General features: G+C 41.0%; 4 protein-coding genes across 8 annotated transcripts in view; 2 read left to right on the top strand and 2 right to left on the bottom strand.

The window, feature by feature from the left end:
• LOC129863874 (serine/threonine-protein kinase ULK1-like) overlaps nucleotides 1-4,083 on the top strand; it is a 51,530-nt gene extending 47,447 nt beyond the window's left edge. For all 4 annotated transcript variants that reach the window (XM_055936225.1, XM_055936224.1, XM_055936223.1 and 1 more), the window contains exons 24-26: nucleotides 99-256; nucleotides 677-812; nucleotides 1,246-4,083. In XM_055936225.1, the coding sequence (XP_055792200.1) occupies nucleotides 99-256; nucleotides 677-812; nucleotides 1,246-1,301 (350 nt within the window). In that variant the 3' untranslated portion in view covers nucleotides 1,302-4,083. The remainder of the gene's footprint in view (nucleotides 1-98; nucleotides 257-676; nucleotides 813-1,245) is intronic.
• A 4,307-nt stretch (nucleotides 4,084-8,390) lies between these two features.
• LOC129863873 (ubiquitin-conjugating enzyme E2 G1-like) lies at nucleotides 8,391-15,514 on the top strand. The gene is made up of 6 exons (XM_055936222.1): nucleotides 8,391-8,631; nucleotides 9,135-9,237; nucleotides 12,922-13,019; nucleotides 13,536-13,714; nucleotides 13,977-14,093; nucleotides 14,287-15,514. Exons 1-5 carry the CDS (start codon nucleotides 8,589-8,591, stop codon nucleotides 14,061-14,063), a joined length of 510 nt encoding a protein of 169 aa, XP_055792197.1. The 5' UTR covers nucleotides 8,391-8,588; the 3' UTR covers nucleotides 14,064-14,093; nucleotides 14,287-15,514.
• A 61-nt stretch (nucleotides 15,515-15,575) lies between these two features.
• LOC129863872 (actin-related protein 2/3 complex subunit 3-B-like) lies at nucleotides 15,576-18,663 on the bottom strand. The gene is made up of 7 exons (XM_055936221.1): nucleotides 18,542-18,663; nucleotides 18,023-18,122; nucleotides 17,628-17,704; nucleotides 16,387-16,455; nucleotides 16,105-16,231; nucleotides 15,867-15,961; nucleotides 15,576-15,788 (listed from the first exon to the last, which is right to left on the bottom strand). Exons 1-7 carry the CDS (start codon nucleotides 18,545-18,547, stop codon nucleotides 15,726-15,728), a joined length of 537 nt encoding a protein of 178 aa, XP_055792196.1. The 5' UTR covers nucleotides 18,548-18,663; the 3' UTR covers nucleotides 15,576-15,725.
• A 100-nt stretch (nucleotides 18,664-18,763) lies between these two features.
• LOC129863871 (GPN-loop GTPase 3) lies at nucleotides 18,764-22,027 on the bottom strand. 2 transcript variants are annotated; one of them, XM_055936219.1, is made up of 8 exons: nucleotides 21,798-22,027; nucleotides 21,199-21,307; nucleotides 20,939-21,106; nucleotides 20,623-20,759; nucleotides 20,384-20,499; nucleotides 20,117-20,213; nucleotides 19,548-19,676; nucleotides 18,764-19,374 (listed from the first exon to the last, which is right to left on the bottom strand). In XM_055936219.1, exons 1-8 carry the CDS (start codon nucleotides 21,843-21,845, stop codon nucleotides 19,312-19,314), a joined length of 867 nt encoding a protein of 288 aa, XP_055792194.1. In that variant the 5' UTR covers nucleotides 21,846-22,027; the 3' UTR covers nucleotides 18,764-19,311. The 2 variants fall into 2 exon arrangements, with proteins under 2 accessions (XP_055792194.1, XP_055792195.1); XM_055936220.1 differs by having other exon boundaries at nucleotides 20,623-20,747; nucleotides 21,798-22,025.
• Between the last annotated feature and the right edge of the window lie 276 nt (nucleotides 22,028-22,303).

Below are 22,303 nucleotides of genomic sequence, written 5' to 3'. Positions count from 1 at the left end.
ATTGAGCCCAACCCTGCTGTGGAGTAGGACTGCTCTCTCTATTTCCAACGTGAACACTGCTCCACTCTCAGCCCTCTCCTCTGTGACTGTGTGTTTAGTGGTCAAGAGGCTGAACGAGCTGTACAAGTCCAGCGTGTCGTCCTGCCTCTCCCTCAACGCACGGCTGGAGCATTTCTTCTCCCGCAAGCACCGTCTCATGGACCACGTCAATACCATCACCGCCGAGAGGCTGCTGTTTAGCCACACTGTTCAGATGGTAAGGGAGACACTGTGTTTAGCTCAACTGTTTCTGTCGTGTCAGCATCTGGGGCCATGTGTATCAAGCTTCTCAGAGAAGGAGGGCTTATCTAGGATCCGGTCCATATAATCTTTTTCATTGTAACCTAAAAGGCTAAACTGATCCCAAATCAGCACTCCTACTCTGAGATGTTTTATACGGCCCCTGATCTCTTCTTCGCCCTCTACTCGGCTTGTGGTTGACCCGTTGCACCATTTATACAGCTACATGTTTAAGATCACTGTATATAGTGTGTTGCTGTAGTAAGGTGATATTTAAATAATTGCTCTTTGCTATTATTCAGCCATACTGCCAAATGGAATCCCATGCTGTATTCAAACCTATATACAAACCTTTATCGTGCCATTTTTCCTCTCTCCTCCCTGACCCCCCCCCCAGGTGCAGGCTGCTGCTCTGGATGAGATGTTCCACCAGGGAGAGGCGTCGGTGCTGCGCTACCACAAGGCTCTGCTGCTGATGGAGGGCCTGTCCCTGCTCCTCACCGAGCAAAACGACATCCTCAGCGTTAGCAAGTGTGAGTCACCTCAGAACTTTCACCTCTGACCCACCACATCCATTAAGCCTGAACTGCAGTAGCGTATCTGTTCGTTTTTTTTACATTTTACAATGTAGTAATTTTGCAGACTCTTATCCAGAGCGACTTACAGGAGATAGTTAGGGTTAGTGCCTTGCTCAAGGGCACATTGCCAGATTTGTTCACCTTGTCGGCTCGGGGATTTGAACCTGCGTCCTTTCTGTTCATCTCTGTCTGGCCCAACACTCGAACCACTAAGCTACCTGCCTCTAGGCTACCTGTATAAAACATGACTTTATTTCCATGACTACACAGGTAATTACAAGGTAATTGGACACTTTTGGCTGTTCTTTTTTACTTACTGGTAGCTTTGTGAGTTGTCCCTTTCACATCAATCAATGAATAAGACTACTTCTACTTTCTCTCTCGGCAGGTAAGGAATGCATTGAGCGTCGCCTCACAGCTCTGCAGTCAGGGCTATGTGTTTGAGGACTCTGCTCAGCACCCGTGATGCTGCTATGCTATGATGTCACTCATTCTGGACTGGCACTACCATGCCCAATCAACCTCCCAACCAACTCCGTATCTTCCCCCCACCCTCTAGTTTCCATGGAGATGTCAGCCGGTGGGGTGGGGGGGTTGTTAAGAAGGGCCTGTAGTCTGGAATGGGTAGACTCTGGACTGGTGGTTTCTGTGTCTGCCCCACCACCAAGCACTCTTAGGTGAACTGATGTTGGAGATGAAGGGCTTGTGAGGGGGCAACTACACACTCATCTGTGTGTCAGACAGGACCCCACTAAACGGACTGACTCTCTGCAGAGCCACACACACACACACACAGCCCCTTACCGTCTGGAACGCTACCCTGACCAATCACAGTCAAGCTGTCTGCAGGACGATGCTACTGCAGTCAGTCTCGCTCCATTTAATCCTGTCAGTAATTCAGCGCAAAGCAATCACAAATGAACCTTCACTCCTTAGACATGAAGTCTCACTATATAAGAAGCCACTCAGTGTAAAAATATAATATATATCTTTTTTGGTGTGTTTTTCAGGGAAACCAGAAGAGTTTAAGAATGTTAACCCAATTGCATGGCCTGTCACAGCCCACTGGCCTGTTTGTGTACATTTTGAGTTGTATGTAGAAAATAGGTCATTTTAAGTTATGGACCTTACCTGTGATAGAACCATATATAGGTGCTGTTACAGAAGTGTTTTACTTTATTTATCCCTGTCTATGACACTTTATTGATGCTTCATTTGCCATATTAAGAATGAGAATGTGGCCCAGTAGGTAGATTGTTGGACCATAGACAGGAGAATCTAGAATGGTTTGTCTGTGCCACTGGGCCTTTGACAGGATATTAAATATGAACAGGAAATGGGCCTCGCTGAGCATTTCCCTTTGACCAGTGTTTGATATGGCAGCCATGTTGGAAGAACAGCTGGAACCACATACTCCCCATTCAGCTTTTTAGTCAGAGTGCTTGAGATGAATCATCATCTTAATATTATTTCCTAAAGTTGTTCTTAACCAGTAAAAAGCCAGGAATATCATTTTGTAGACAAATTAGGAAACCAATTGCCACTGATCTCTGACCAAACACGTGAGAATTAGTTGAGCTTTATTTATTTCATATTTTCCCATTCAAACCTCTTATGGAGTACAGCCGTCACAATCAGTGTCAATGTGGGTCTGCTTGTAAAACTTGCAGTAGAGTTGCCGGACTGGACTACACCTGTCAATGACTACTGGTGTTATTGCACTGTGTTGAGGTTTATCAGTACTGTACAGAAAGAAGAGGGCGGGGGGGTGAGTTATAAGATGTACATGAAACATATATGTTCAGTTTTTCATGTACATGCTTGGAGAGAATTTTGTTTTGGGAGTTATTTCTATGGTTTTTATTGTAGTTTTAGGCAGTTTTGTGTTAGATTTATTCATTGTCAGATGTTGAAGTGTGATGGTTGTCTTAATCTTGACAGGGAAATGTCATAAGCTATTAAACTTTGAAAGGTGCCTTTGAAGAAGAAGGAAAAAAAGAAGAAAAATGCTAAATGTGTAAACTGAAAAAATATTTTTGTTGTATTGAGCAGCCAAACTGAGGAGTGATGCTTGTGTTGGATTTTGAAAAGCAGTACAGTTTATTTAATTGTAGTGGATCGGTTGTGTAATTTATATTAGAGGTGGGTGGATATATCCCTAACCACAGCTTGTATCCTCAACAATAACCAATAGGGGATGGACAAAATATCTCACTGTGCAATGTGGTTAGAGTTAGAGGTGGTTAGAGGCAACCTATATGCACTCGAAGAAGTTTGTGTGTTTTGTGTGAAACTGTTTGAAAGAGTGAATGAATGGCTTTTATATTTCCTCACTACAGGGAACTAACAGAAACAAGAGCGGGGGAGCATTTTCCCTTGTGAAGATTGTCTGAATATTCTGGTTTGCCCATAGATGTTTTCTTGCCTTTTTCCTTTCACCAGTCAGCAAAATATACCAAAAAATAAATCACTCTGAAATTCTGCTGCACAAGCATACAGAGTTAAATGGCTAGTTTATATTATACATCCTAGATGAATGATGTGGTCATGTCTAGTGACTCATATGACTTATCATCAGCTTATCAGTTGTTATAAAATGGGAAATGTTCAATGACTGGCTGGTAGCAAGGCAATGGTAGACCTTTTAGTTTTTTTTTTATATACATGTGTCACTATATACATGCAGCCATCCTAATGTTGTGTAAGAATCTAAAGCAACACATGTCATGTAAGTCACTCTGTAGAAGAAGGACAACTTACAAGGCGGGTTGATTGAAAAGGCCCATGAAGTAAAAGCTTGATCTGCACTCCAGTGCTTGCTTACGTGACACTAATGATATCACTGAAAACAAGGTTTTGCCAACTTAAGACGTTTGCAGTTTTGCTTTTGGCTTTATAAATGCAGTACACCTGAAAGTTTCTTCCACACTGCTGATTTGAATATTGACCATACTATCTCAGTATCACTTGTACATAAGAATAGTAAATGAAGTTATTTCTCTGAATGTGTATATATAACAAAGCATGGACAGAATTTCCCCACCCATCCAAAGAAAAGTATTAGAAATAGAAACTTTCCCTACTATCAATTCTAGACTGTTGTTGGAGCTATATCTCTGACTGTACATTTAAGCCTGTAAAAAGGAAAAAAAAACTATACACACTATTACAATGTCTGAACATTTCTCGTTTGAAAGGCACTGCAGAAATAAAATTGTGAAAGGAATTAGGTTGTGTATGTTGATTTTTACTGGTGGTTCTTTCTTGAAAATAAAAGAGTTTCATACTTCTGGAGGTGAGGTACAAAATGTCTAAATTATTTGAAAGGATGTTAATAGCTTACTTCTACAATTATTACGTTGATATGCTAATTGTAACCATTGGCATGTTACAATTTCAAGGTGTCTTTAGTGGTAGCCATGCAAACAGCACTTGTTTGCGCTTGCACAAATGACCGTATGGCAGGGTTCATCAACTACAGTAGATTCAACTGCGGGATGCTTATTAAAAAAAAATTGTAACATATTTTCAGGGGGCCGGAAAATAATTACAAATTTATACAAATTGACCACAAAAAGGCCAAACAGATATACACTGAACAAAAATATAACTGTTGGTCCCATGTTTCATAAGTTGAAATAAAATATCCCAGAAATGTTCCATTCAAACAAAAAACGTATTTCTCTGATGTTGTGTACACATTTGTTTACATCCCTGTTAGTGAGCATTTCTCCTTTGCCAAGATAATCCATCCAGTTGACAGGTGTGGCATCAAGAAGCTGATTAAACAGCACTATCATTACACAGGTGAACCTTGTGCTGGGGACAATAAAAGGCCACTCTAAAATGTGCAGTTTTGTCACACAACACAATGCCACAGATGTCTCAAGTTTTGAGGGAGCTGATGAAACTGGGTTTGCACACCTGAAGAATGTTTGCACAAACTGTCAGAAACCGTCTCAAGCAAGCTCATCTGCCTGCTCGTCGTCCTCACCAGGTTCTTGACCTGACTGCAGTTCGGTGTCATGACCGTCTTCAGTGGGCCTTCGATGGATGAATCCCGGTTTCAACTGTACCGGGCAGATGGCAGATAGTGTGTATGGCGTCATGTGGGCGAGCGGTTTGCTGATGTTAGCATTGTGAACGGAGTGCCCCATGGTGGTGGTGGGGTTATGGCATAAGCTACAGACAACGCACACAATTGCATTTTATCAATGGCAATTTGAATGCACAGAGATAACGTGACGAGATCCTGGAGCCCATTTTCGTGCCATTCATCCGCCGCCTTCACCTCATACTTAAGCATGATAATGATAATGATAATGCACGGCCCCATGTCGCAAGGATCTGTACACAATTCCTGGAATCTGAAAATGTCCCAGTTCTTCCATGGCCTGCATACTCACCAAACATGTCACCCATTGAGCATGTTTGGGATGCTCTGGGTTGACATGTACAATAGCGATTTCCAGTTCCCGCCAATATCCAGCAACTTGGCTCAGCCATTGAAGGAGAGTGGGATAACATTCCACAGGCCACAATCAACAGCCTGCGCTGCATGAGGCAAAATGTTGTCACACCAGACACTGACTGGTTTTCTGATCCATGCACATATCTTTTTTTAAATTAGGAATGTAGTGAAGTAAAAGTTGTAAAAAAATATAAATAGTAAAGGTACCCCAAAAAACGACTTAAGTAATACTTTAAAGTATTTTTACTTAAAGTACTTTACACCACTGCCTGGATTCACCTGGTCAGTCTATGTCATGGAACAAGCAGGTGTTCTTAATGTTTTATATACATAGTGTATGTGATCATAAAAAAATGTAAGCAAGGTTCAAAATTATTGTTTTAGTCAAATATTACACTGAACAAAAATATAAACGCAACAATTTTAAAGATTTTACTGTTACAGTTCATTTAAGGAAATCAGTCAATTGAAATGAATGCATTAGGCATTAATCTATGGATTTCACATGACTGGGAATACAGATACGCATTTGTTGGTCACAGATACCTTTAAAAAAATAATGTACTTTTTAGTCTACATTTTCCCAAAAGTACTTGTTACATTTTGAATGCTTAGCAGGATAGGAAAATAGTCAAGTATGACAATTGGGTACTTTTTCTACCACTGAATCCAGGTGAAAGCAATAATCCCTTATTGATGTAATTTTTAAAATCCACTTCAATCAGTGTAGATCAGGGCTCTCCAACCCTGTTCCTGGAGAGCTACCCTCCTGTGGTTTACAACAGAATACAACAGGTGTAGAATTTACAGTGAAATGCTTACTTACAAGCCCTTAACCAACAATGCAGTTTTAATAAAAATAAGTGTGAAGAAAGTATTTACTAAAATAAACTGAAGTTAAAAAAAATAATACATGTATATATATAGAAGGAAATAAATAATTCAAGAGCAACAATAAAATTAAAAGAGCAACAACAAAACAATAGTAGCGAGGCTATATACAGGTGTACTAGATTAGGGTTGAAATGAAAACCTACAGGACAGTATCTCTCCAGGAACAGGGTTAAAGAGCCCTAGTGTCAATGAAGGGGAGGAGACTGGTTAAAGAAGGATTTTTAAGCCTTGAGACAATTGAGACATGGATTGTGTATGTGTGCCATTCAGAGGGTGAATGGGCCAGACAAAAATGTAAATGCCTTTGAACGGGGTATGATAGTGAGTGCCAGGCGCACAGGTTTGTGTCATGAACTGCAATGCTGCTGGGGTTTTCATGCTCAACCGTTTCCTGTCTGTATCAAGAATGGTCCACCATAGAGACTAACATGGGAACAGGATCAACGGTCTACAGCAGGGATCATCAACTACATTCAGCCGCGGGCCATTTTTTTTCTTGAGCAGATGGTCAGGGGGCCGGAACATAATTAAAAATAATTTGTAGACAAAAAATTGACCACAAGAAGTCCAAACAGATAAATCTTGCTTACATTTGTATACGATCACATATATCTCTTATGTGTGGGAATACTTTGGACGAGATTTCCTAAATTAAAATCCCTTGGAGCTGGTGTTTTAACAGTCCTTTCTGTCTACCATTATATTTTATTATAAAAAAAATAAGTTAGTTTTGTTTTGCCCAGAATACTTGAGGGACCAAATAAAATTACCCTTGGGCCAAATTCGGCCTGTGGGCTGCCAGTTGGGGAACCCTGGTCTAAAGGAACAGGTAGTACAGTATAAAATAAGTTTTTGGGGCGGAATTGTGTCATGTGTGGAGCATTATTTGTTGCAAGCCCAATTGTTCGCATATTTAACTAAACCCGTGCCACCTGAGGTGAAGAGTGAAATAAAACCAGACTGCATATGTATTTTTAATGTTCATGTTGTAAATGTAAATGTGTTGTAAATGTTCATCTGTGGCAATGCTCAGCTGTAGGCTACAGATTTATGCCGGTGCTGTGCTGAGGAGACCATCCTGCTGGGGTCTCTGTCCTCATCCAGCCTTATTCGATATACATTTAGGTCATTTATACTGACCAAAAATGTAAAGGCAACATGCAACAATTTCAAAGATTTTACTGAGTTACAGTTCATATAGGGAAATCCGTCAATTGAAATAAATCCATTAGGCCCTAATCTATTGATTTCACATGACTTGGCCTTGGAGGGCATAGGCCCACCCACTTGGTAGCCAGGCCCACCCACTGGGGAGCCAGGTCCAGCCAATCAGAATGAGTTTTCCCTCACAACAGTGTTTTATTAAGGACAGAAATACTTCTCAATTTCTGGGATTTTTTATTCCAGCTCATGAAATGTGGGACCAACACTTTACATGTTGTGTTTATATTTTTGTGCAGTGTAGAATACCCTCTTATCCAGAGTGACTTAGGCCTACAGTCAGTGCATTTAACTAAAATAGGCTAGACAACCACATATCACAGTCGCATATTGCATTACTGAAATGATTTTAAGTACTTCCTAAACAAACACAGCCTACATATTTCTACGTGCAAAAAATGAGCATGGGATGAGACTGGATTTGTTTTTATCAGGAAGGAACAAGAAAGTTCCGGTGTTATAGAAATGTTGCGGGCTCAGGACAGAACAGGAAAACAATTCACAGGACAGTAATGAATTTTAAACCCCGTGTCAACTTCTACTCCACCACCCAAAGGACATCCAGCCAACCTGACACAAGTGCATTGGAGTCAACATGGGCCTGTGGAACGATTTCGACACCTTGTAAAGTCCATGCCCCCAACGAATTAAGGCTGTTCTGAGGGCAAAAGTGACGGTGAACTGAATATTAGGAAGGTGTTCCTAATGTTTAGTGTACTTGGTGTATATCTCTATTAGGTGTGGGAATACTTTGGAACCGATTTACAACATTAAAATCACTTGGAGATTATTTGCTTGTGTTTTTACAGTCTTATATGTACAACAATAAACCAAATCATAAACAATTTGTTTTGCTCAGAAAATGTTAGGTCAAAATAAAAACACTTACACAGTTGGGTAACCCTGATGTAGGCTTGCACCTCCCTCTCTCTTGACGAGTAGGGCGCATGCGGTGTATGGGGATTTTGCTAGCCTAGCTGTAGGAAGCTGTGTCCCTCTGTGTGAAACGATCAACCAATAGGGCCTTGTTGAAACATCGGTAACAAGCTAGCTAGGTCTCTCTCTCTCCAATTCTTTGTTCTGTTATATTTTATGTTAGAGGCAGTTCAGGTCGTTGTCTTTATAGGTAGGCTAATCCACATAAAATGACCGATCAATCATCACTGTTGCTTCGAAAACAACTGGCAGGTAAGCTAGCACCTAACGTTAGCTAAATTAAGCCGAGTTGAACAAGTGTAGTAGTTACCTGTAACTTGGCTAGCTAGTGGCCAACTTGGCTAGCTTGTAGTCAAATAATGTTTGTTTTACTTGTATTTAAATGTCAACGTAGCTACGGCTAGTACGCAATGCAAATTCCCAGCTGGTGTATGTTTAGCTAGCTAACGCGTGACATACCATTTTGCTAACCAGTTAAAGTTAACTAGCTAGCAAAACACAACAGGGGTGGTGACGTTATGTTCGCTAGCTAAGACTTGTAGAAGTGTGCCATTTATGTAATCGTAGCCACACGTCTAGGTAATTTCCTCAAGCTAAATAACATTCAATGTTCATTTTAACTGGTCCGTTAGCTGAATTCTCAACTGACGTTTATGAAAAGCTTGACAACACGCATGACATGGCATCAAGTAGATCACACTTTCAGGGGTGGGTATTGGGTAATAATGTCCGCGTGTTTGTTTACCCCTTTTTAGAGCTCAACAAGAACCCTGTGGAGGGATTTTCTGCCGGTCTCATAGACGATGATAACATCCATCAGTGGGAGGTGGTTGTTATTGGCCCTCAAGATACATTATTGTGAGTGTTTTACAAATCTGCTATGTTTGTTGAAGGCATAACCTGGAGACCCCACGTTGAATTGCATTCGATTCAACGTTGGGGATAAATGAGCGTTAGGATCATGAAAGTTTACTCTTACGATCTCTACAAGCCAGAATATATATTGTATATTTACTTTACTAGTTGTCCATGTGGTTGGTCCTTTTTCAGGTAGGAATGAGACAATATATCCACATGAAAGAATAATTCCAACGTTTGTAAATGTGTTCAGATTTTCTATCACCTGAAGAATGTGCACAAGATGAAAAATACATGCACTAGGCATGCATACTTGCTGAGCTTGTGCAAGTGTTTACGTGATTCTGCCACATGCTTCAGGTGATAGAATTCTGAACTCACTACCAGCTTTTTAAAAAGTTGGTGTACAGTGCATTCGGAAAGTTTTCAGACCCCTTCACTATTTCCACATTTTGTTACCTTACAGCCTTATTCTAAAATTGATCAAATAAAATAAATTCCTCATCAATCTACACACAATACCCCACCTTATTTACATAAGTATTCAGACCCTTTGCTATGAGATTTGAAATTGAGCTCTGGTACATCCTGTTTCCATTGATCATCCTTGAGATGTTTTTACAACTTGATTGGAGTCCACCTATGGTAAATTCAATTGATTGGACATTATTTGGAAAGGCACACACCTGTCTATATAAGGTCCCACAGTTGACAGTGCATGTCAGAGCAAAAACCAAGCCATGAGGTCGATGGAATTGGCCGTAGAGCTCCGAGACAGGATTGTGTCGAGGCACAGATCTGGGGAAGGATACCAAAACATTCATGCAGCACTAAAGGTCCCCAAGAACAGTGGCCTCATAATTCTGAAATGGAAGAAGTTTGGAACCCCCAAGACACTTCCTAGAGCTGGCCGCCCGGCCAAACTGAGCAATCGGGGGAGAAGGGCCTTGGTCAGGGAGGTGACCAAGAACCCGATTGTGTTCTTGGTCCAACAGGACAATGACCCTAAGTGCACAGCCAAGACAAGGCAGAAGTGGCTTCGGGACAAGTCTTTGATGAATGTCGTTGAGTGGCCCAGCCAGAGCCCGGACTTGAACCCGATCAAACATCTCTGGAGAGACCTGAAAATAGCTGTGCAGCGACGCTCCCCAACCACCCTGACAGATCTTAAGAGGCTCTGCAGAGAAAAATGGGAGAAACTCCCCAAATACAGGTGTGCCAAGCTTGTAGCATCATACCCAAGAAGACTCAAGGCTGTAATCGCTGCCAAAGGTGCTTCAACAAAGTACTGAGTAAAGGGTCTGAATACTTTTGTGAAAGTGATATTTCAGTTTGTTTAATACATTTTAGAATAAGGCTGTAACGTAACAAAATGTGGAAAAAGTAAAGGGGTCTAAATACACTGCTCAAAAAAATAAAGGGAACACTTAAACAACACAATGTAACTCCAAGTCAATCACACTTCTGTGAAATCAAACTGTCCACTTAGGAAGCAACACTGATTGACAATACATTTCACATGCTGTTGTGCAAATGGAATAGACAAAAGGTGGAAATTATAGGCAATTAGCAAGACACCCCCAAAAAAGGAGTGATTCTGCAGGTGGTGACCACAGACCACTTCTCAGTTCCTATGCTTCCTGGCTGATGTTTTGGTCACTTTTGAATGCTGGCGGTGCTCTCACTCTAGTGGTAGCATGAGACGGAGTCTACAACCCACACAAGTGGCTCAGGTAGTGCAGTTCATCCAGGATGGCATCCTGGTAGCGCCTCCATGCTCTGGACACTACGCTGACAGACACAGCAAACCTTTTTGCCACAGCTCGCATTGATATTCCATCCTGGATGAGCTGCACTACCTGAGCCACTTGTGTGGGTTGTAGACTCCGTCTCATGCTACCACTAGAGTAAAAGCACCGCCAGCATTCAAAAGTGACCAAAACATCAGCCAGGAAGCATAGGAACTGAGAAGTGGTCTGTGGTCACCACCTGCAGAATCACTCCTTTTTTGGGGGTGTCTTGCTAATTGCCTATAATTTCCACCTTTTGTCTATTCCATTTGCACAACAGCATGTGACATGTATTGTCAATCAGTGTTGCTTCCTAAGTGGACAGTTTGATTTCACAGAAGTGTGATTGACTTGGAGTTACATTGTGTTGTTTAAGTGTTCCCTTTATTTTTTGGAGCAGTGTACTTTCCGAATGCACTGTACCTTTCATAACGTTTCCCCTAAGGTTATTAGCCTACCTCCTCTTTCTCTCCCTTGTTGCTACTATCCTTCCTCGCTTTCAACAGTTAAGGACAACAACTTATTTAATTTATCTTCGTCATTCTAATGACATCCTTGAATAATATAGGACTAGAAATATGCAGGAGGCTTTCACTTCTCTTCCAGATTGAATGGTTATGTGTCTGAATACATTTCTGCTATAGCTTACCGTGCATTCGCTTTTCTTTCATACTATCCGTGAGTTTTATTGGCTGCTGTATTTAACATTCAGCAAAAAAAGAGATTGCGTCCCTCTTCGAATAGCCTATTGGTATAAGTTATGCCAAAAACAAAGGTCCAGCAAGCTATTCTAGTCTAACTAGTTCTGCATGGGACTCCAAGAGCTAAGGGGTGTTTTTTAAGGAGACACCAGCGGATCACAGGCACTTGCGTATAGGGCAAGAGACAGAGGCTATAAATTAGAAGGTTATTATGCATAACCCATCTTTAATTAGCTAAATATAAGGCTAATACTGCATTGAATTTATTACCTTAAGAGGTAGGCTAGGAGAACGTACTCGCACGTGCAGATTTAAAGCAACGATATTCGAGTGATAGGCTGTTTTAAAACTTTACAACAAAAAAAGGTGACCCCCGAAAGCCAGATGGAGATGGGTAAATTAGAAGCGCATTTGGTCTTTATATTATTATAGCATAGACTATGTTGCAAAAAGATATAGGCCTACCAATCACAATTTTAAAAAAGTTCCCTTGATGAGATGATAGGTCTACATGCATTATGACCTGCGCTCCATACTGAGATGGGCTGTCTGTCCCCACCCTGAGCATTGATGATTCATCATGTAGAGGCCGTAGAAAAACCAGATTTGACAGCGCATATAATTTAACAGTTCTATTTCACGCCATGCTGTTCATATAAATAATTTATTATCATTTACCGGTTTGTCAGTTATTATCCCGTGAAAAGGGACTGGTTTTGGGCGGTAAATCTATGTAACTGGGTACCTGCCATTCAACCCTATTATCTATGTTACCAGAGCCTCATCTTAATCTCGTCAAACTGTTTCTATGGTGGATTCTCGGCCGCAATTTATGGAATATGCCAAAACTTTGGAGATGGCAAAGTCAGAGATAAGCCAGTGGTTTCCATCAGTGGCAACGTTTTCCCTAAATCAATGCTTATGACAAATACAGAACCAGACATAGTCCAATTCATGAATATGTATAAGTAGACTTCATCATTCTTCGGAGGTAGAACCTAAATGTGCATTTCATCTCTAGGACAGGAAATTAAATAGTGGTGGCAACTTCCTCTGGGGGTGGAAGGGGTCCTTTTTAAGAAGAGGAATTGTATAAATAGGCGGGGTTTACTTTGTGTCTGTGGTAAATAGTGACGGGCACTTAGCACCTCCTATATGAGTGACACTAATTTTCTCATCTTGTCTCTTTACAGCGAGGGTGGTTTCTTTAAAGCCTACTTGACCTTTCCCCATGACTACCCACATAGGCCTCCAAAGATGAAGTTCATCACAGAAATATGGCATCCCAATGGTAAGTGGTTTCATTGATTAATCACCTTCGTCTCTTTCTGTGCTATTTACTCTCGGCCTTGCCATGGCACACCTCCTGCCTTCATCTCCTGCTCTGTGCTTGATCTCCAGGTGGTTCTAGGCCTTCCTCTTTTGTGTTTGCCTTGTGGGTTCCATGCTGGAGCCTGTTTTGTGATTGATTTTGTTTCTTCTTAGTGTGTCCTATCCAGCTCCACTTCCTTCTCTCATTGTGCTTCCTATTGGGTCTTGTTTTGTAATTTCCCACAGCCTGATGTTGCTGATGTATTCTGGGAGTCTACTGGCCAGACACCATCTGAGACAGTGGTTAAATAATTACTTAAGTTTGTTCAGCATGTTCAAAGTGTTCTCCATGTTTCAGATCCATACAGAAACATGGATTTGACATTTGAGTTGAAGATTTTCAGTTTTGTTCCATGTGCTATACAGCTGACGACTAAAGACCTGTGTGTTAGTAAGATGGTCAGCAGTTTATGATTCCTGTACTCCTCTCTTTCAGTTGCAAAGAATGGTGACGTGTGTATCTCCATCCTGCACGAGCCCGGAGAGGACAAGTTTGGCTATGAGAAGCCTGAGGAGCGCTGGCTGCCCATTCACACTGTAGAGACCATCATGATCAGTGTCATCTCCATGCTGGCCGACCCGAACGGCGACTCACCCGCCAATGTGGACGCAGCCGTAAGTCCCAGACTTACACCCTCGCAGACGGGGGAATTCAATGAGAAAAAGCTGAAACATCGCATATGGTGCTGTTTTTTTCTTGTTTTTATGGCCTCAACTAATTTACAGAAACAAGTGAAATGTCAGTGCTCATATAGTTTTTGACTTGATTTTGTAGAACAACATTTTTGATAGTAGTGCGGGATTATCTACCAGTTTAGTTGATTGTAGTGCTTGTGAAGCTCGAGTTTTTAATGTACAGTTGTGTTGTGCCCTGCAGAAAGAATGGAGAGAGGATCCTTGTGGAGAGTTCAAGAGGAAGGTGGCTCGCTGTGTACGAAAGAGTCAGGAGATGGCGTTTGACTAGGCCCCCTCCCCCACCATTGCCACACACCCAGTGAGTACCTTTCTGGATCCACACAGCGCTCGGCTATAATCTCACGTTGCAGAATTTGAGACCCATTCAGTGCCTTGGCTGGATAGTACATCTTCAATTGTTTGTTTCCCTATTAGTCTTGATGCTGCTTTGATTATCGTTTCCCTTGATTTATATTTTGTCTGCAAGCTAATTGTTATGTTTTTTTTGCTAGAATTTTAACATCGGGAGATCGATCATGTCACTCTTCAATAAAGACTTTTGCACCAGTGCTCTGCTCTTAGGAAGATGTGGAATAAAAAGCCAGCCCTTTTTCTTTAGTTGTGTAAATAGGGTCATCTCATTTCTTCTATGTGGATGTGTGGAGGAAAAAACATCCCCTCATGGTTATTGCCCAGTTCTCACCTTAGACTTATTTATTTAAATGATAATGACAACTCAAGATGCATGTTTTTGTTTAAGAGCTTATTCTTTATTTTCAACCTGCCACTGAGCCATCTACTTTTGACTTGTCTCTTATGCAATTGGAGTTTTGGAGCAATTGTGGTCAATGAAGAGATACCAACCAACAATGGCTATCGTTGCCCCCGTTCTTTACCTATGGAAGCCCATTCCTTCCAGTGTTCTGCAAAGTCCTTTCTCTCAAAAGGGTTAATACACTCTGCTGCCTTAAGTTGTTTCCCTGTTAGCTAAGGAAACTGTCTCCGGTGATGTCTGTTTTCTTCAATTTTTGATCAATAATTTTTTTGGGATAAACAAACCTAAGAATATTAGCACGAGGAAAATAATATTTTTTGTAATAAAGATCTCAGCTCTAATTGTATATGTAAATATTATGTACTGTATATCAGATCTCAAGTTATGTCTTTTGGTTTTCCCCTTCGTGTATTATCAGTGAAGTTTGTATACTTGATTTTCCTTGCTGTTAGTCTTGATTTCCTTCTAGGATATTTTTCAGGGACATGTGTTCAGTGTCATTTTTCCTTTGTCTATCCTTGTGTGATTTAATTATTTAAGCTTTGGTCACCTGTTAACATCTACAGAATGAAAAGTAATCACATTTCAGATGGTTGTAGTTTGTGTAGTTTCAAGGATGTGAATAAGGTGATGCCAGTTTTGGTTGAATGTCCACACCAGTATTGCCATTTTCTCCTGTGGAAGCAGATTACACTAGCCCTTTGCAACAGCACAATTTCTATCCACGAGGAGAAGCTTTTGAGTGTTACGCAAGTTATTCATGCAATGCAAAGGATCAAAATAATGAAAGTGGTGATGGATTGTTAGAACAAGCAATAAGACTTGTAGCTCAATAGTTTAACTGATCGTACCAATAGTTATACCTATTCACCTGTGTGGAGTGAGGACTGGCATGAGTTGTGAAATCACAGGTTTTTACACCCACATTGTTTAACTTGAGCCCAATAAAGTTTTTAAAACGGTAATATCTTCATGTTTGACAATGTAACCACTCTTCCTTGATTGTGTAAGAGACCAACCGAGACATGTTTTCATAAATGTTTTATTGCATTAAGCAATCGCTTAACATGATCAAAGAAGCCACCTGACAACAGCATGTCCATGTACTCTTCAGTATAAAATCATCTTGGAGGCACAAAAATCCATCTGCCTTGCACTAGTTTAGTTCCTAGTTATCTACTGTCCAGGAGCTGAAAGGCTTTTGTTCATGAACTGTTTCTTAACAAAGCACACCCACCACTGAAAAAGAGGTCACAGTCAGGGTTAGTCCATCAATCCATACAAAAAAATTGTGACCGGAGCGGTCGGGTGTCTCACCTTGCTGGGTTTATCTGTCTGGGGGTCAAACACACGGTCACACAGCCTCAGCCCTGTCTCCTGGCGGATCTGCTGCAGGTACGCCCTCATGGTCTCTGATCAGGAAAAACCACGGGGGGGGGGGGTATTTAATTACTATACAGTGCAGCCTAAAACACTAATGTACTGTTAGTGTGGCACCTCTATCAGTCTACTCAAGTGTTACTAATACTGAAATGTTATTACTGTAGTTCCTTACCTTCTTCCTGCTTGTTGCTGGGCTTTGCATACATGGCGTTGAGAGGGAAACCAGGTTCTCCAGGGATGGGGAAGTTGGTGATGCCCAGGGTGTACATCTCCTTCTCTCCCTGACCCCTGGAGCTGCACTGCAAATAAACATCACATAAGAATTCAGGAGGGGAGTTCAGAGGCTAATGTTCAGAGGACCCAACATTCCATATCACTAAGGGAGGGGGTCATTTGGAATCAATAGCTATTTACTATTAGAAAAGCCTGTTGGCGATCAATTCGATTTTGTTACCTTCTGTAGCTTCTTCAGGCATTCAGAAATGTACAGGGTGACGTAGATCAGTGTCCTGTCTGCCTCATTCTGGGGAGAAAAAAAAAACAGGTTGATAACTCCAATGATACACCAGGCCTTGTGACCGACGGACTTAAGTCCATAGTAATGAGAATACTGTATCTGTTGTCAACATGCTGTGTCCAGGGTTGTCTCAGGCAGGGGTTCCCAGACTCTCAAAATACTTTTTATATTTACAAAATATTACTAACAGAAAACAAATTCCAAGGGATCAGTGGAATAAGTTTAGAGCAATGGTTTTCAAACTTTCAGCTTGAGACCACTTTTTCCTGACAGAATTTCTGGGGGACCCCATTTTCCTCATTACCCTACCACACCCAATGACAACCTAAAAACGGTACATTTATATTTTTTCATCGGCAAATAACCTTCAATTCATTACGTTTTAATCTTATAATTTTTTTTTAAACGGAATCAAATTTTATTTATCAAATACAATATGTACTTGTAATTTCCCTCCACTTTTAGCTTGTGGGCACTACTTTCAGAACTACTGCCTAGAAAGTATACAAAAGTACTGGAGAATCCCTTTAACCCTGGGCAACATGGGCCTAGGAGGCTCACAGGGATATTGGTATCCACTACAGTACTCCAATTATACATTTGATACTTTTTATTCCCCCAATATTTGTTTATTTTATAAAACAGCAAAGTTTTCTTTCTGCTCCATGACAAAATTAGTAGAATTGCAGGAAATTTGCAAAGGGTTCTCGCTATGGCAAAAGGCGGGCTTTTAAAATGGTCCCACTGCCGAAGTCATAGTAAAACTCCTTATATTCGCTCGAGTTATGTTCCGATTATGAAGGGTCCCTGTGGAATTTGCTATCAAAAAGTTTGAGTACTGCTTGTCTATGGGTGTATGAGAGCAGATCCTAGTTTTAGTCACTGCCTAACTAAGCGCTGCTAACAGAGCTGTGAGAAGACTATTGCCGAGGGCAATATTCAGAGAAGCAGGCTGGGGCATGCGGAATACCACAAGCCAAACCACTCTAGAAAGGGGGGAGGTACACAAGCCAAACCACTGTAGAAAGGGGGGAGGTACTTTAAAAACATTAACTTCCTTTTAACATGTAGTCTACTCTATTATACTCAGACAGCATTCCATAAATAGCAGATGACCACTTCCATTTTTAACAGTCACCATTTTGCAAAAAAAATTGCACATTTCAATGTTGCCATACCTTGATTTCATAATTCTTAAAGAAGACATTAGCTTTGAAATAGTAGATGGCCTCCTCAATGATGTCTGAATCTTTGGCTGAAACAAAGACAAGTTGAAAATAGAGGAAGTTAGGGGATGCTGGCCAAGTTCTTCAAAATAAAGAGAATAAACACTTGAGTGACTCATGGCACCTAATAAGTAAGCAACATGCACCACCAGGCAACCACAGTCAGTCAAGTGGAATTCAAGAACGTAGGATATCTAAAACTTCTTCATATCACACAAGAACTTTGTGCATTCTTGTAGGCTATTTTCTAAACTCCATGGATGGAGCATGGTAAATTAGGAAAGAACGTCAACACCAGCTCTTTAAAGTTGGTCAGTAAATTGTTACGTTTGCTAGCTGAAACATACTCTCTTTCGCTGCAGGGCCCTTGAATTGGGTTTTTAGTGGCAGCATAGCCATGTTCCCCACCATCTTGGTGTCCCCATCCATCAAGCCAGAGTGATACGCCTGCAAAGGAAACAGTTGATGCATATATAATGATGACCATGAGATTATCTTTCTGACAAAATGAAAACGACAACACTCTACTGGATAGCGGTCAGAGCTATAGCTACTAAACTAGCAGATTAGCTAGCAGTTAAACCCACCAAACAACTAACTCCATTGGCTGCATAAATTAACATGTCTATTTTACCGGTTTTCATTCAATTGGCAACTACAGACCAATATCAAGCAATATTTTTACAATTTCGTTGCCACGTTATTTTGGGTGATCCAAAGCATTGTTAGACTGAAATGACTAACGTTAGCTAACTAGAAAATGCTACGGTCGATACAGATTTGGGAAGATATAAATAATTACATTTCAGCGAACACACTTAAAGGTAGTTCATTTAAGAAGTGGTCGTAATATTTTATGTACTTACCGGCATTTTGAGAGATTAATGTAAATCTTTCAGCCCCAGCAAACTAAAAATGTAAGCGTTTGTCAGGACACTACTGCTACTAGTGCTGCTGCTTCCGCCTGTCCCACCCAACAGAATTGACAGGAAATAGACCAACGAATAGAGACGCGGTGTGTACAATAAATGAATGACCACAGGGTGGCGCAACTGATCACCATTTTCATCGCAATAAATGTCAAAACGTTGTTTTACAATAGTTTAATTACAAAAACATAATCCAGATATTCAACAAGAAACGTTTTCTTAATTTCCATTAAATTCTGCTTACAGTCAAAAACCAACAGGTCACGTGGTGGTGCTTCACAGACAGGGATGGGGAGGGATTGGGTGAAATTGAGAACACCTTCCTAATATTGAGTTGCACCCCCCTTTTTCCCTCAGAACAGACTCAATTCGCCGGGCATGGACTCGAAAGCGTTCCACAGGGATGCTGGCCCATGTTGACTCCAATGCTTCCCACAGTTGTGTCAAGTTGGCTGGATGTCATTTGAGTAGAGGACCTTTATCGATACATATGGGAAACTGTTGAGTGTGAAAACCCAGCACACATACACAATCCATGTCTCAATTATCTTAAGGCTTAAAAATCCTTCTATTACCCATCTCCTCCCCTTCATCTACACTAATTTAAGTGACATCAATAAAGGATCATAGCTTTCACCTGGATTCACCTGGATTCAGTCTGTCATGGAAAGAGCAGGTGCACTTAATATTTTGTAATGTATACCATCTCAGTCCTCTTTGTCCTGGAAGAAATCATCATAATTTGTGTTGTCTGGCTCCTCGTCAGGCTCCTTAGGAGAGAGAAAAAAGGAGAGTGAGTGAAAGGTTTTGGTTAATTGGAGAGTCGACTTAGTAACTTAGTACATTATTTCCCAAAACAGGATTAGAGTTAGTCTGCTCTACTAACCTCTAGGGCTAAGCATACATTTCAGTCCACAAAGTAGTGTATTTGTTTTGTATTTACCTTTGGCTCTTTGAACTCCAAGTCTTCTCCATACTGTATGGAAAAGTCGATGTGCTGAAGCACTATGTTGATGCCTTCCTCGTCTGTGCGATCAAAAGGCAAGAATCTCACCATGCTGTAGTCATCAATCTAGAAAACACAAACTAGGGGTCATGACTTATTTATGGACACCAATGCTGCCCTCTCTCTATGCACGGTTGTGTACGGCATAGGGCTGTCAAATGATAAAAACATTGAATCGAGTTAATAGCACGATTGTACATGCGTGAAATAGGACCAATTACACACTAAATTATTATTATTATTTGTAAATTCTGAATTTGCTCAAATTAAGCTGTAATTAAAGATTTTTCATACAAAAAAACGTTACAAGACCCTTGACGTCTTGATTTTGTCGAAAGGAACGATTAGCAAAATTAGGTAAATTGAGAGAGCATACTTTCTTTAACCTCAATGTCAACTTGTTTTTACATTGCATTGTTGTTTTTAGCTGTATAGACGTATTTTAGGATGTTTTCAGTGTATTTTGAAAGCTTTCAGACAATGCGATTAATTACAATAAAACTTACCAAACCACAGATGGCTTTGGTCAGCTTCTTGAACTTCTTGCTCCTAATGGTGACAGAGTTGTCCTCCATCATTGAGTACATGTCAGGGTCCAGGTACCTGCATGGAGAGAGCGGGATCTGTCAGTGTCAGCCAATACAGATCCGCTGAGCTTGTACATAGGATGCATTCAGAGCCAAACACACACACAGACATAAAACCAGATGGACATAGACCACAGCAACAGATACACACATAAAAAGGAGGAATTCCATAATTCTGACACCTACTTTTCAATTTCCTTCTTGGCCTTGGGACTGAGCAGGTCCATTTTGGTCATGATGTTGACTGTTGGGATCTCCAAGGACACCATGGCACTCAACGCAGCCATGATACCAGAGATGAACTGGGTTTTTGAGACAATTGTTTTGCAATTAACTTAAAATACAACTGTTAAAGCATATTATAAAGACTGTATAAAAGGCAGCGTGGGATTGGAAATAAGATGTGTTAGCAGAGGACATATTACCTTGAAGGTCTCCACCATGAACTGTGAGTCCACCAGGAAGACGCCACAGACACGGAATTCCCATTGCTGGAGCTGCTCTACCAGCTGCCTCATCACAGGGAGGTGTGTGTAGAGCTCTATTTGACCTGCAGACATCACTAACACCATCATCATCAATACCATTCTCACCACATCACTTCCAGCACAAACTTCTCAACCGCCATCACCATCATCATCATGGTCAACATCAAAATCAGATCCATATTATTCACTTAATCTCCATCATCATCATCATCCAGGCCACGTTCCTTGCCCTCCTCTATGAAAAGCACCTTACCAGGACAGTCAAACAGTATGTAGTCGTCCTCCACGTGACCCAGACTCTCCTCCAGCCAGTCAAAGTTGTTGGCAAAGTACTCCATGCAGAACACCAGCCCTCCATTTGGGCCAAACCTCAGTGACTCATCCTCCATCACGTCATCCACCATGATGAGCTCCCGGATATCTGAGGGTAGGAAAAAGGCCATCAGTGCCACTCAATGTTAGAGAAACAGGACTATCACAGTATCAGAACTCCTAAGAGATGGGTTTTCTTACCTGCCATGACTGGGTAATCAAAGTGTTCAGCGGCTGGGTCTAGGTTGACCACCTGTACTGAGCGGTTTATGGCTTCTGCATGCTGGATCAGTGTAGAGCAGTAGGTACTCTGAGGAGAGGCGGGATATATATATATATAAACCACAGCTGACTTTAATATCAGTGGCAAAAACATACATGATGATATGAGAACAGTGAATAGGATAAATCAAGTAACAGCTACAGTACAACCACATTATTAAAGTGCTAGAATTGCATTTCTGAAATGGCAATGGCAGTGCCTGTAGTAGTTTAGACCTTGAAATTGCAACCAATAGTGTATATAAATATTTGGTTGCAACTCTAGCCCACTAACAATCCAGCAAGTGGTATCGCTAGATATGTTAATGATATGTGAATTGGCAAAAATAGTCAAACCTAGCCTAGCCCTGCTCATTTTGCTACATTTTGGAATCGACATGGAACAACCAACAAACACCTATTTAGTTAGCTAGTTTAATAGCTAACTACCCACTGAAAATAACCGTAGCATTTCAGCACAACAGGCTGTGTGGATAAATAACGTTACTTTACTAACGTAGCTATAATCTCGTAGCTACCTTTCCACTTCCAGCGGGGCCCATCACCAGTTGAGCATAACGAGGCATTTCTGCTATCCTATCCCGAAAACTACATGGACTGAAATGACCAAAAAAAGTGTCGCTTAATTATTCAAGACTAATATTGCAAAACAATGAAGGCGAGTAAATGCACAGCCAACATGCTTGCAGACAGCAAACTTTCACTAACTACGGGTATCGTTTCGGGACAAAAGCTGTCGTTCGAACCAGGGCGAGAGGTATATTTTCACGCATGCGCACAAACAATTATGCCTTTTGTAGCGGCAATACAACTTTAACTTTTTTTAAATTTTTATGTAAGCTTTATTTAACTAGGCAAGTCAGTTAAGAACAAATTCTTATTGACAATGACGGCCTACACCGGCCAAACCCGGACGACGCTGGGCCAATTGTGCGCCGCTCTATGGGACTCCAATCACGGCCGGTTGTGATACAGCCTGGATACCTTTTTGGATGAAGTCCACCAATAAAACCTTAAAGAAGAA

Source organism: Salvelinus fontinalis, chromosome 10 (genome assembly GCF_029448725.1).
Source record: "Salvelinus fontinalis isolate EN_2023a chromosome 10, ASM2944872v1, whole genome shotgun sequence".
Taxonomy (NCBI): Eukaryota; Metazoa; Chordata; class Actinopteri; order Salmoniformes; family Salmonidae; genus Salvelinus; species Salvelinus fontinalis.
Note: the sequence above shows the minus strand (reverse complement) of the source record. Positions and strands in the feature narration are given on the sequence as shown.

Excerpts from the sequence above, each read along its gene's own strand:
- LOC129863873 (XM_055936222.1), top strand. The coding sequence starts at position 8,589 with ATGACCGATCAATCATCACTGTTGCTTCGAAAACAACTGGCAG. Across the intron at positions 9,238-12,921 it reads GGCCCTCAAGATACATTATT|CGAGGGTGGTTTCTTTAAAG; the intron begins GTGAGTGTTTTA and ends GTCTCTTTACAG. Across the intron at positions 13,020-13,535 it reads AGAAATATGGCATCCCAATG|TTGCAAAGAATGGTGACGTG; the intron begins GTAAGTGGTTTC and ends CCTCTCTTTCAG.
- LOC129863872 (XM_055936221.1), bottom strand. Across the intron at positions 17,705-18,022 it reads GGGCCCTGCAGCGAAAGAGA|CCAAAGATTCAGACATCATT; the intron begins GTATGTTTCAGC and ends TCTTTGTTTCAG. Across the intron at positions 16,232-16,386 it reads GCCTGAAGAAGCTACAGAAG|TGCAGCTCCAGGGGTCAGGG; the intron begins GTAACAAAATCG and ends GTTTATTTGCAG.
- LOC129863871 (XM_055936219.1), bottom strand. The coding sequence starts at position 21,845 with ATGCCTCGTTATGCTCAACTGGTGATGGGCCCCGCTGGAAGTGGAAAG. Across the intron at positions 19,677-20,116 it reads CCAAAGCCATCTGTGGTTTG|ATTGATGACTACAGCATGGT; the intron begins GTAAGTTTTATT and ends TGTGTTTTCTAG. Across the intron at positions 19,375-19,547 it reads TGGAGTTCAAAGAGCCAAAG|GAGCCTGACGAGGAGCCAGA; the intron begins GTAAATACAAAA and ends CTCTCTCCTAAG.